The sequence below is a fragment of the Orycteropus afer genome, unplaced genomic scaffold, assembly GCF_000298275.1.
Source record: "Orycteropus afer afer isolate SDZICR_OR568_19922 unplaced genomic scaffold, OryAfe1.0 scaffold00048, whole genome shotgun sequence".
NCBI classification, from domain to species: domain Eukaryota; kingdom Metazoa; phylum Chordata; class Mammalia; order Tubulidentata; family Orycteropodidae; genus Orycteropus; species Orycteropus afer.
Genome location: NW_006921635.1, coordinates 2724414 through 2737863, shown reverse-complemented (window position 1 = coordinate 2737863; position 13450 = coordinate 2724414). Strand labels below are relative to the sequence as shown.

At 44.4% G+C, this 13450-nt stretch overlaps 1 protein-coding gene across 1 annotated transcript in view; it reads left to right on the top strand.

Moving 5' to 3' along the window:
- Positions 1-13450, top strand: part of CCDC62 (coiled-coil domain containing 62) — a 31639-nt gene that overhangs the window by 13631 nt on the left and 4558 nt on the right. The window contains exons 6-10 of the mRNA XM_042780589.1: positions 1001-1102; positions 6828-6916; positions 7315-7430; positions 9141-9860; positions 11822-11984. Of these exons, the coding sequence (XP_042636523.1) occupies positions 1001-1102; positions 6828-6916; positions 7315-7430; positions 9141-9860; positions 11822-11984 (1190 nt within the window). The remainder of the gene's footprint in view (positions 1-1000; positions 1103-6827; positions 6917-7314; positions 7431-9140; positions 9861-11821; positions 11985-13450) is intronic.

Genomic DNA, 13450 nt, shown 5'->3' with positions numbered 1-13450 from the left:
AACAACAACAACAACAACAAAAGATCCCAGAATTGCACAATTCTTATCTTCTTTGGTTTAATTGAAAAGCGTCAGCATTCTGAAATCTTGTGCTTCTGATGCCCTGATTGTAGCAAATCACAGACTTTGCCTCCATTGTAGTCTCAGCTAAAACCATAGTCATGCCAAAGCCCCCTGACAGCAAGAAGGGTTGGCTGGCCTTTCTTGGATCTGCAGTTCCATCGTAGACACTCAGTCAGTATTTATCGAGTGGTTATGAATACCTAAATAAGATAGTCCAGTCAAAAGAAGTCAATTGTGTCTGCATTTATGGCCTTCTAGGTATTTTATAAATGTAACATTTAATAAAAAATTAAACAGAGTAATGGGTAATAGAATAGAGAGTGAGGGAGACAGAATCATTGAGTTGGGCAGGTGGGGAAGCCATCTGTGAAGAGTTTGTGTTTGAGCTGAGATTTAATGATGGGAAGAGCAGCTGGGTGAAGACCTGGGCCAAAAGCCCTAGAGGCAGAAAGAGCAGTAAATGCAAAAGCCCCGGTGGGTTTTGAGGTGGGGATGTGTTTTAAGAAACAGAATGAGGCGGGGGAGGGACAGGGCAGTAGGTGGCCCAGGTCATTTAGGGCTTTGTAGTGTGCTGGTAAGTGTGCATTTCATCCTAAACGTGGTGGGAGCCGTTGGTGGGCTTTGAGCAGGTCTGCGTGAGCAGGTATATGCACGAGCAGATGTTTATTTGTAGGAGATTGATCTGATTGTTCTGCAGACTGCGGCTGTGGGTGAGGCGGGCTCAAGTAGGGCGTCAAGTCAGGTGAGAGACAGCGAGGACTCGGACCAGGGTTCTTGCTGGGGCACAGGGAGATGTCAGGCATGGACATATTTTAGCTGTAGGTCCGACAGGACTTTCAGTTCATTGGAAGGGGTGCTGAGGAGATAAGTTTGTCCATTGCGTGTAGTCTCCAAGGAACTAGTATTTGAGGACTTTTCTCTCCTTTTCTTTGTAAAGAGGAGCTAAATGAAAAAACAACAGAAAATAATGACCAACGAGAAGAGATCATTCGCCTCAAGCAAGAGAGAAGTTACCTGCACGATGAGCTGGTTTTTACTGGTAAATACTAAAAAAATCAAACCATTCTCACTGCCATCCAGTCGGATCTGACTCATAGCGACCCCCCTTGGGTTTCCAAGGCAGTATCACTACGGAAGTAGATTACCCAACCTTTCTTGTGAGGAGTGCCTGGTGGGTTTGAACTGCCAGCCTTCTGGTTAGCAGTCAGATGCCTTAGGCACTAGTCTACCAGAGCTCCCGCTGGTAAATGGAGATCTCATTTAAGTGATTAAGTAGTGACATGTTGGTACTTTGTAAGGTGCCACTGTAACAGACTAGAGGAATAGAGTTTTTGGGATTTTGTTTTTATTTAACACCCTTGGAAGGATGGGGAGGGACAGGCAGGGCATTGTAAGCTGTTACCATGCCACCCTAAGAGGGAGCCCTGGTGGCACAGGAGGAGTTAAGTGCTTGGCTACTAACTGAAGGGCCGATGGTTTGAACCCAGCAGCTGCTCCGTGGGAGAAAGATGTGACAAGCTGCTTTCACAGGATCGGAATTGACGTGGTGACAGTGGGTTTGGTTTGGGACCAGTCCTCCCATCCTTATCTGTAAGGTGACGTGCCATGGCCTTTGCAGCATGAGTGTGTGATGGCACCTCTCTGGAAACATAATGCTGATGGCAGAAATTCAGGGCTTCAGGAAAACCGTGTGGTTTTGGGCTGTAATCTTGGCTGGAGCAGATTGCCAAATCTTCCCAATTTAATTTTGCAGATAAACCAAACTCTTTGCCATGAGGTCAATTCCAACTCATAGTGACTCCACAGGACAGAATAGAACTGCCTTGTAGAGTTTCCAAGGCTGTGATTTTAGGAAGCAGCCTGCTGCATGTTTCTTCTGCACAGTGGCTGGTGGGTTGACATCACTTACTCTTTTGTTAACAGCTGAACACTTTAACCACTGCACCACCAAGGCTCTTTTTCTTTTTTTGTTTTTTGCAAAAAGTATATTTCCAGTTTTTGTAAATAGATTATTGAAGTTGGAAAAATAGCACTTTTTATTTTTATTTTCTTTTGTGCATATAGTTGAATGTCAGCACGATCGTAAACTAACAATGTTTCCAGCCACGAGGATTTTATTGACCTTTCATTGCTATAGTGTGTCTTTCCATAGAGGTAAAAGTTACACCCGGAAAATTAACATTTTTTTCTTGGTCTACTTACATCTACCTTCAAATCTTCGCCTTCAAGGAAGAGAATATATTCCAGTACATGAAAAAAAAAAAAAAGAAAAGAAAATTTCAAATAAGTGGGTTTCCTAAATTTTAATCTGAAAGTGACTGAGGATTTGGCGAGAGTATGGTTTTCTACCACTAGAGGTCACTGTTTCTTTCGTGTCTGGGTTTTACTGTGTCTCAAAGTCATGCTACTTACATTGCCAAGAATCTACCATATTTTTAATTTTACAGTTAGAGTCCCCGATCTTTGGATCCACATGTATGTTCCGGGCACTCTGCTAGTGGCTGGGATGCGCATAGACCCGCAGAGATTTTTGTTGTTGTGTGCCGTCAAGTTGATTTTGACTCATAGCTACTCCAGGTGACAGTAGAACTGTCCCCCCAGGGGTTTCTTGGCTGTTGTCTTTATGGGAGCTGATTGCCAAGTTTTCTTCCCGACAAGCGTTGGGTAGGTTTGAACCACTGACCTTTTGGTTAGCAGTGAACTGCTTAACCATTATAGCACCAGGGGTCCTTATAGATAATTTCATACTGTGCAGATGCTCTGGGAGGCCAGAGGGAGGAATGGTGGAAGTTTACAGCATCATTTGTAACAGTCTCCTTGCCTGGTGAGCCATCATGTTATAGTCTGCATCCTACTAGCTATCACCTAGGTGGGTTACATGGCATTTGTAAAGGAATACTGTATCAAGTCCATTTTATACAGTGGATTTTTTTTAAACCATTTCCTAAGCTAATTTCTTGAACATGTTTTCTACTGAAGATAATCTTAAACTGTTGTCTTAAAACAGGGTTTATATGTTTAAATCACAGAAGTGAATTAAGCCTAAAAAGAATATTAAAAGGCTTAATGTTGATAATATGATGTCAGATGCTATGGCTCAAAGTTAACACATTTCATTTGAAACTGGAAGAGGTCTTCAGTGTTTACCTTTCTTTGAAATTGAAAGCTTGTTTTTCTTTTGTTGAAGGTGAAGTTCTTCACATAGGCTTAGCCACCAGAGCTCCCTGTAGGCTTAGAGAAGTTTCATTTGTTTGTCTGCCCTGTGGATCAGGGGTTTGCAAATAAGATGGTAACAGTTTTACATACCATGGGTCCTTAAAAAGGAAAACCAAGCCAGTTGCAGTTGGATCGGTTCTGACTCATGGTAACCCCTGTAGATCCTTTGATTTTTTATTTTTATTTTTAATCTTTGCAGTATTCCCTCCCCTCCCCTCCCAATCCTGGTAGCCAACAGAGAAAGTTTCTTTCCATATGTAAACCTTTCCTTGACTGTTTACAATACCTGGGGATCCTTATAGTCCTGTAAATGGAGCCTCCCGGGGACTGAGCTCAGTGCCTGAGGTCCCCAGTTAATGAGAGGTGGTGTCCCTTGGCCAGTGTTGGGCAGGGTCCCTTGCGCATCTTCTCTGGCTGCTGCCCTGACCGGACGCAGCTGAGAGTGCCTGGCTCTTGATGTTTTCCTCTTAAGAAGACAGGCCCTGTGACCCCATTTGCTGAACCCAGCCTCGGACTCTGAACCAGAGACACATTTGTGTTTACAGTACAGTTGCCTCTTTTTTTTAAATTGTGATTTGGATGAAAGTTTACAGAGCAGATTCACTTTCCATACAGCAGTTCACATACACTTGTCTCATGACATTGACTACAATTTCCCACAGAGCAACAGCTCCCCTCCCACTTCCTCCCGATAGTTACCTCTTCCCTATGTCTATCCCTCCGTGCCCCCTGCCCCCTGATTTGTCTGCCTGTGCATAAGCAGCCCTTTTTTCTCGCATGATTGTTCTCTCCAAGGAGTGTATCTACCTCAGGTAAATGTTCAACTCATATGCCTGTCTTCTGCTTGGCTGGAAGCCACAGGTGTGGGTTCAATTCCAGACCTGAAGGGCAGCTAAGGGCCACAGTCTCAGTGGTACAGTTGCCTCTTAAGAAACAAGATTATTCTAAAGTCAGAGATAAAAACGACACTCAAATGTAGTTAAAATTACCCTTGAGCACGAAAGTAGTTAGGGGACGTGTGATACCCAAAGCAAGTGTCTTTAAACACTAGGAGTCCACTCAGCATGTCAGGATGGTGTTAATCTGACACCCCACTGTCAAGTTGATCCTGACTCACAGCGCCCCTAGAGGACAGAGTAGAATTGCCCCAGAGGGTTTCCAAGGCTGTCAGTCTTCATAGAATCAAATCACCAGATCTTTCTCCCGAAGATTGGCTGGTAAGTTTGAACTGCTGACCTTTTGCTTAGCAGTGGAACACTTACCCACTGTGCCACCAGGGCTCCTTCATTAATACGAAAGGTGAGTGGAGTGGAGACCCTTGGAGGGAGCCTGAGATTCTCTACATGTCACTGCTGGGCACGTGCACTGAGAGGTTCACTCCCACTATTAAAGCAATTGGGTTTCCTTTTTATTTATTTATTTTCTTTTGTGCATATAGTTGAATGCATGTAAAATGAATGCAACTCCACATAAACAAGGCATGTCTGTTTAAATGAGGCACGTCTACCATGTATGTTTTGGTTTGGGTGCTGAGTTGTTTAATGCAAAGAAGTCAATTTAGAGTTGACTAGGAAGAAAGAAGTAGTTCATGCCTAGCACCGTGGCTCTCACTGTGCTTGTCCAGGCTCCATAGTTTGTGGACAAAGATTGTCTTGACTAGTGTGGGTACCAGCAATGCACAGTGGAAGGACCTGCACTTTGAGTGTTTCAGATGAGGGTGGCTTTGCTCCATTTGTCTTCACCCTGTCACTGTGCCAGGGCCCCTGTGACCCACAGCAGAACTTGCCGGATAGCTGTCCACATACAGCAAAGCACAGACTTCGGCCCTTGAATGTTGGGTGAGGTTCCAAATGTACGGCAGTGGTAAATACTTTTATTTTGCTTCCTCCATGAGAAAGCTGGCCTGTGAAACAGGCATCTTATAAAAAAACCATAGATAGAAATTGTAAACTTCTCTTTACATTGCATCAGAATTACTTAAAACCAGTTTGTGTATAGTTCAGGGGTCATTTAGTTTGAACTTCTAAGAAAGGGATTGATTTTTCAAAAAAGTGAAGCATTTATTGTTAATTTCTTGGTTCTGTATGAACCAGATAATTTCTCTTTAAGCATAATATTAATGTTTGTTCCTGATACAAGCCCTTTCCTTCCTGTGGGTCCTCATTTACTGAGTTCTGAACCTTTTTTTTTTTTTTTTTTCCCCATGACATTGATTTGCCTTTCCCCAGCCCCAGGGTTCAGTTTTCTGGAGGCTGGATGAGCCCCTGAAACTATTGCCCTGAGATCATCTTTAAACCTTAAACCAAAAATATTCTTTGACATCTTCTTAAAACCCAACAGTAGGTTAGCTTAGATAGTGAAGGATGTCTGCCTTGCGAAGAAAAAAAAAAAAGCCTACCTTGGGCATTTTCTTTTTCTAGGATCTTTTTACCGTATTTTGACGTATTACTCATTTTTTGGCCAACCACACCCTCCCCCTAGCATTGTAAGTGTGCAATGCTAATTTTTGAAATAGCAGTATATAGAAAATACATTTAGCATAGCACACTAGGAAAATACCACGTGGGGAGATGGTGAGGTTGGCAAAAAGAAGTATAACGTGCACATTATTTGCTTAAAAGCACTATATTATACAGGGTGAAACTGACAACAGGAACTCGAAAGGTTAGGTAGGAGACTTAAGGGGCAGTGGATGTATGTTACTGGGGGAGGAACAACTTGGAAAAGGAGGGAGAGGATGGTTGCAGTCGGGGTCACCAGTTTGTCCATGTTGCGTTGATATGTGTTCCTCTCTGTTCGTTCTCAACAACAACAATAAAAGTAATTTTAAGAATTCATGAGAGAAAATTCTAAAGGATGAAGTAGAAAGTCTTGAAGGGAGTGCTGGGCCTTTATGAAAATGGCAGTAAAGTCTGCCTCCCTGCGGGCATCTTGTGGCCCTGGCCCGTGAGAATGCAGGCCAGAGTTGCATAATGGTCAGAGTAGTAGGGACCGAGAGTGGTCAGTTTTTTTTTCTATCAAAGGTAATACAGTCAGTAGAACTATATCAATACAGTATAAATTGTATCAATAGAACAATTTTTGTGGCAACAAAAATGCATTTGTAAGTTACCTATATAATGTGAAAATAAATATACATTAATTACAGAGATTTGGAAATCCCTGCTCTCCCCACCCCCTGAAAGAAAGAGGAAGAGGAGTGGTCGGTAATGCTCCCATCCAGAGATAACTAAGTGCCTTCTCTTGTGCCTTGTACACTTGCTCTTAGACTTTTTTTCTGTACAAACACACACATACTGGGTCATATAGTTGACAGAATTTGGAATCTTTTTCTAACTTAGCATTAATTATATCATGAGTTTTCCCGTTTGATGGAGAATCCAGTGAGACAGAGAGATGCGAGTGAGCTCTTCCAAGCCAGCCCATCACAGTTTTTAACTCAGGAATGAGGGAAACAAACGTTAGCTGAGCATTAAGTTGCTGGGCATGGAGAGATGTGTGTTCATAATATGGCTGATTAAAAAATGTTTTAATGATTTATTAAACAGTAGAAAGAGAGAAGAGGAAAGATGACTTACTTGACATTGCAAAGTCAAAGCAGGAACGGACAAACACGGAACTGTACAACCTGAGACAGGTAAGCCCAAGTGCTGCTCCAGTGGGCGGCGGGAGTACAAACCCACGCTCACTTGGGAAAACAGCCTGGGACAGGCAGGTCCTGAGTGTGCTGCTCCAGCCGGAGGCAGGAAGTACAAACACATTCACTCAGGAAAATTGATGCCTCTGGAGTTTTTATGGACCTTTGGGAGGACGTGTGTCATGCTTACCATCTGCGAATAAGGTCTTGGTCCTAGTAACCAAAGGTTAGGAGACTGGTTGTCCTGGGGGATCTTAGTGCTCGCATAGGACAGATAAAAATAGGTGTGCTTACCGTATTTCTCTTGTCACCATGTTAGGGTTTGAAAGTGCCACATTGTTGGCTCTGTTTTGTTTTCTTCTTATGTTTTATGCTGATTGATCACTGTCTGAGGGCAGATTTACGTCAAGCAACAGCATGACCTGCAGTTTCTTCACTTTAATGTGGAAAATTCTCAGGAATTGGTACAGCTGTATGACTCAAAGATGGAGGAACCAAAGGGCCTCGAGTCTAGGTAAGATGCTATTAATATCGTATTGTGTTTCAGTCCCTCATTCAGTCAGTATTTATGGAGGATTTACGATGGGCCAGTACCGGCTTCTGCTCCCTGTGCAGTAGGGACTGGGTAGAGTCAGCTAAGAAGGATCGTGATAATCCTTGGTTGAAATGAGGCCTGATCTGAGAACTGGGGCTTTCTCCTAATTCGGTCACTTGGTCAGAGTAAACTCGTTAGACATTACTTGTGTGTCTGTTGGATAGAAGGCTTTGAGCTGGTATGGAAACTGCAGATAAATGGTTCACTCAGCAGATGTTCACTGAGTACTCTCAGAAGCTTTGGGGTGCTTGGTTAGATGTAGGGATTGTAAAGATTTGTAGCATTGGAGTGTACCCATAAGAAAGTGCCAGAGTAGTGTCAGTGACTGCAGTCAGAGTCAAAGGATGGGGACTGAGCAACGACATAGAAGAGGTGTGGTTTAATTCAGCAGGCATGTAACTGTAGCATGGTGAAATAAACATCGTTTGCTTTTCCAAGCACAGGAACACAAGGCACGGGATTAGGGACTCTTGCCGTGACTCACCCGCAGGGGCTGGGCCTGGCTGGCGGCAGTGCTTTTCCCCGGGAGAATGGCATTCAGAGTCCGTGGACATCAGTAGTCATGGGGGCGGGAGGGTCGGAAGCAGCGGTGGCTGCCACAGGCAGGTGAGTGGGGAGGACGCTGCACCTGTGCCCTGAGAGCAGTCGGCCGAGGGTGTCACACTGGGCCCTGCTTCCCGGCCACTGCAGCTGCCTGCGGATAGCAGACCGGCTCAGTCCTCTTGCTGGCTGTTGCCCTTCATTGATCAGCTCTTTCCTTTTTGACTCCTCGCCGCTGGGATAGATGAGTTAGGTCATCCTTTAAGTACATAACATGTCTCCTGCTGTTAGAGAAGGACAGGGTTGGGTTTTCCTAGGGGTCGGCGTTCTTCAGATTGGAACAGCTGAACATGTGTGACATGAGGCCTTAGAGGAAGAGTTATTAAAAGGGGTATCACATTTATGTTTTATTTATCACATTTAGGCTCATAGTTCTGAATTTATGCATATGTGTTATTTTTATTTTAGATCCACTCTGAGTATATATTACATAAGTTGTCCGGCAGATTTTGTAGCTGGTCTTGTCATGAGTATGGTACAGTTTACATGGTTAGCGCTTAGCGGTTTATCTTGGGACTCTGAATCAGTATCACCTTCTAATCCTGGTGAACTCTTGCTTATTGTGAAAGCAGTGGAATTAGGAAAGAAAGTGTCAGATCAATCAACCAACAGGTATTTATGGAACAGTTAATGCATATTACAGGCTGTCCTAGGTGTCAAAGGAATTTAAAAAAAAAAAAAAAGGCTTCTACCCATAAGAAATAATCTGTTTTGAAGGCAGGATGGATGTTTGAAACAATTAGTGAGTAAGGTAGTTATAACGGGACGTTTGCTGTATAACCAGTTAGATGGGACACACAGTAAGACGACTGCATGATGTGGTCCATGAGGAGTCAAAGACGAGAAGGGGGCATGAATGTGGACTCGCTGGTTAGAGAGGCTTCCTGGAGGAGGAACCTTGTGTTTCACTTAAGACAAATGAGTCTTACTAGAATTTAGCTCTACTTAATGAGGTTTGGGTGACGTATTTAGAATGATGATAGAGTTGAATCCATCTTTTAACTTCTGTTTTTTGTAATGCCATCATAGCGGAGACATGTGTTTATCAGACCTTGAAAATAGCCACCCAAAAGCCGATGTTAAGAGGGAGAAAGATCAGAAGTTACTGGTTAAGGACCAGATATCTGAGACCATGTTGGTTCAGCAAAATAGGTCAGACAAGAGCTCTTACGAGGTGTGCAAAGAGAAGAAACTACAGGTTAATACCACATTTGGGGAAAAATGTATAATGACTCTCCCATCTCTGTTTACAAAAGACTCAGTGGAGAAACAAAAGTCTTGGTCTCTGGGAGGAAAAATACAGACTGAACCTGAAAACAAAAGCACCTTGTGCAAGATCCATGCAAAATCACCGAAAGAGGTTGAAATTGGCCTTCCACACCGAGAGAAACAGCTGTCTGAGTCGTCGCTATCTGATGGGAAGCAGTGGCATGACTTCAGTGTTTACCTGGGCCTGGCCCCCTGCTCTGGCTCCAGACCAGCTGAAAAGCATGTTGAATGTCAGGATCAGAGGGGCAGGTCTGAGGTCTCCTGTTGCCAGAACAACGAGGCCTGTCTGAGCGAAGGTGACATCTGTGACGCGAAGTGCTGCCACCCGAGTAACTTTGTAGTTGAAGCCCCAGGCACCATGTCTGACGTTCAGTGGATGAGCCTCTTCAAGCCGTGTAAAGTGGAGCGAATCGTGCGGCACAAGTCCATGTGCATCTGCTCTGAGCGTGTCAGTGGAGCGAAGTATAACTCCTCAGCCAGGTGAGTCACGGTGTCCATCGGCAGACCCTGGGAGAGTGCACACGGTATCAGAAAGGGCAGGGCTGCAGGCACCCCTGGTGCCCGTTGTTATGTTGACTGAGTGCCAACTAAGCAACCAGGAACACGTTCTTCTCTAAGAAAAGTAAGTCAGCCCTACCTTCCAGCAGACACTTGAGTCTGTTTGGACAAAGGGACTTTCATTCGACTCCAGTTAGAAATTGGTGCCTAGGCGGCTTCTGAGGCAAAGGTCTCTCTCAAACACAAGACTGGTTCTTAGATGAGTTTGGCAAATATGTTTGATTAAACAACAAATGGGTGGGTCGGTGTTCACAGTGGAATGCTGCTGTGGAACATTCCTCCACCTGGGATCTGGGTGGGGTGGGCAGCTGACTCTTTCCTGTCTGCGTCGCATTCCCTAGACCTTGTAGAAAGATTTCTCTTCATGCCACCCCCGCACTTCCGGGCTGGCATTTGGTGTTTTTACAGCTAGACTGCTGCCACCTTTGGGTTCAGTTCATATTTGTTTTCTACTTTTTGTCTTCTAAACTTTCTCTCTTTTTTTTTAAAGATCACACAATAGAAAGAATATTTGTATTTAACAAGCTGGTGAAAGTTACTTGGTTTTTTTAGAGAAGAAAATGCACTTGTTATTAGCACATGCTGCATCCTTCAGGCTCCTCCTCTTGTTAGAATTGCCGAATCTTGTGGTTGAGCAGTGCTATAATAATGTCTGCTATTTTTAAATAAAGCCTCGCTCCTCAATCTTAAATTAGAGAAAGGATGACATTTCTGAGAGCCTTATTTTAATCATTGCGCTGACTTGCATAGGACTTAAAATTTCTTACTGGTATTTATATTATGTGGGTTGTTATTTGGCCCTTTTAGAACCTCGAGTCGTTTACAAATCATGTAGGTGTTTATCCTGCCAGTTGCAAAATGAAAGAAACAGTTGGTGTTGACACTACACGACCTTTATCCATGCTAGGGTTTAAGGAGCTGGTTTAGATAGTTGCTAGTGGCCTGGTGTTCAGGACTCACTGAGAACACTCAACCCACGAAGGAGAAGCTGGTGGCAGGTTGCTTTAAGAGTACTGTTGGCATATATTAAATTTAACATGAGAAAGGAATTCAAAGTTAAAGCCAGAGTTTTCTTGCAAGGCCCTTTGGACCTCCCTGACTTGAAGCCCAGGAAGTGGATGCCTGTCCAGCCAGCAGGGGCACATGCCGTGATATCACATGACAAACACGTGACTGAGAAGAAAAGATAATTGTGTTTTCCTATTTCCCCTTAGATTATAAGAACTTGTTTACCGACTTCATTATCTGACCCGAATATGCACATTCCCAGCACCATTCCGTTCCACCAGCAGAGGTTGGGGGGGGGGCAGCTGCGGGCCGCCCGCTTCCCCTTGTTACTGGTACCCGGCGGCGGGGTGGGTGACAGGTGATGGTGCCTCCAGCCTGCTCCACAGCAGCTTTGCTACCAGACTCTGCGGGAAGCCCAGGCTTTACCAAGCCAACCGTGGGTTCCCTGATACCGAGTGCCCAAGAATGAAAAGGCTACCCCAGCCGGTCTTATTTAATGAAGCGGCTTTTTAAAACCATTGACAATCATCAGTCCTATAAACAGAAAACCTGAAAGTCCATGGTGAGGTTAACCCCATAACCCTACACTGTGTTCATTTTGTTCTTTTTGGGCAGTCCTGTCCCTTGAACCTTGATGGTTTTTGTTGTTGTTGCTGTTTTTTTTTTTATTATTATTATTGTTTTGGTGTTGGGGGGAGGAAATTGCCTGCATTCTGTGGTTATGTTTCCCACAAAGAGTATGTGTTCATTTGTAATGTTTTACTTGTATTTAACTCAGAAATGTATTATTTTTGTCCTATTGAGATGATCTTAAGTGGTGACCTGTGTTTGAGTTGCTTTAAGACGTCTGCTGGTGTTCGGCTTTGTGTTGATAGTGAGCCCTTTGTCACCGTCGTCCATCATTCCTCGTGCTTGGGTTCTTCAAGTTCTACCTTGAGAGAAGAGGAGAAGTTCATAGAGACAGACTCCTCTTCTGACAAAAAGAACTCTTCCAAGGCTTTGTTGATCAACCAGGAGGCAGCATTGCCCAGTGAAAAGGTTTGTATTTAGCTCAGAAATACCCAGCTTACTCAAGCACACCCTCTTACCAGCTGTTGGTAATTTTTCAGTTGTACCGTTGTTAGCTTGTTTAAATTTGGCCATTCCTCAGTTTTTAATGCAGTCTTTTTTTGCAGTCTTCTCATTTTTTTTTTTCTTTCAAGAATAAATTTTACTGCCTTTTTGGCAACTTGATACAATCTCGTTGAAAAAAAAAAACAAACACAAAAATAGGCATCAAGAAAATGTTGCCAAACTGACTGCAGCCACCCCTTCCTCCAGCACACACACTCTGGCAGGACCACAGTCGGTCTTCAGTGAGCCGTGGCTGCCATGCTAATGAGCTTACTTAAAGACGGCTCTCTCTGCAAAGACAGACGTGCTGAGGGATGTATTATACGTGACATAAATGGGAACTTACTATATAAGAAACCTTCTAACATTCATGACTTAACCAGGATTCCAGGATGACAGTCACATCTCATTCCTCCCATGAGAAGGCTGGTGCAGGCTCTGACGTGTGGTAGAGAACAAGACGCACCTCCTGACTGCTGTCCCCGACTGTGTGTGTCAGCTGCTGGCATTTTTGTGGCGTGAAGGCTCCCGAACCATCGCCGGGTTGAGCACTTTCTCCTCAACTTACAGGCTGTTTACATGAGTCTTGTCTTCCTCCTTTTTTGAGCAGGTCCGTTACAGTAGGCTTACCAACTGATATTAAATGAGGCATAGAAGTAGTAGGCTTCAGTTCAACAAATTTAATTTTAAAAAGTTTCACTTGCACAGTGTGTTTTTTTCCGTAGAGAGCCTGAAGGAAGGAAGGGAAAAGGAAGCCCTGGTCCAGAGTAGCAGGTTCTCAGGTTGTGTCCTCCAGGCCAGCAGCCTCATCCCCCAGGGGCTTGCTGGAAATGCACCTTCCCAGGCCCATTGGAGGGCCTGCTGGATCAGACCCCCCGGTAGGTCCCGGCCCTCTGCGCTTTCACAGGCCCTCCAAGGGACTCCTCTGCACCCGAAGACTGAGGACCTCAGGTTTAGGGAAGGACTGGCCTGAGTACTGTGCCATCTGTAGGTCATCCCGTGGGGTTGGGCCGTGTCTGCACGGCTGTGTGATTTTATCATCCTTCTTGCCCCCTAGAGGGCTGGGGGCCACAGGTCATGTCTCCTCCTCTGGATGACAGATTTTACAAAGTCAAAGTGGTTCCCTTTATGTTTTCTTTAAACATTCTGTAGATTAGCTTTAGGCAAGGCTTCTTGCACACCCTCCAGTTGATTGAGTGAGTGATGCCTTTGTTGTTGTTGTTGTTGTTGTTATGTGCCGTCGAGTCAGACTCGACTCACAGCGACCCCCTCCTTGGGTTTCCGAGGCAGTATCACTACGGAAGTAGATTGCCCCATCTTCCTTCCGAGGAGTGGCTGGTGGGTTTGAACAACCAGCCTTCTGGTTAGCAGTCAAGTGCCTTAGGCACTAC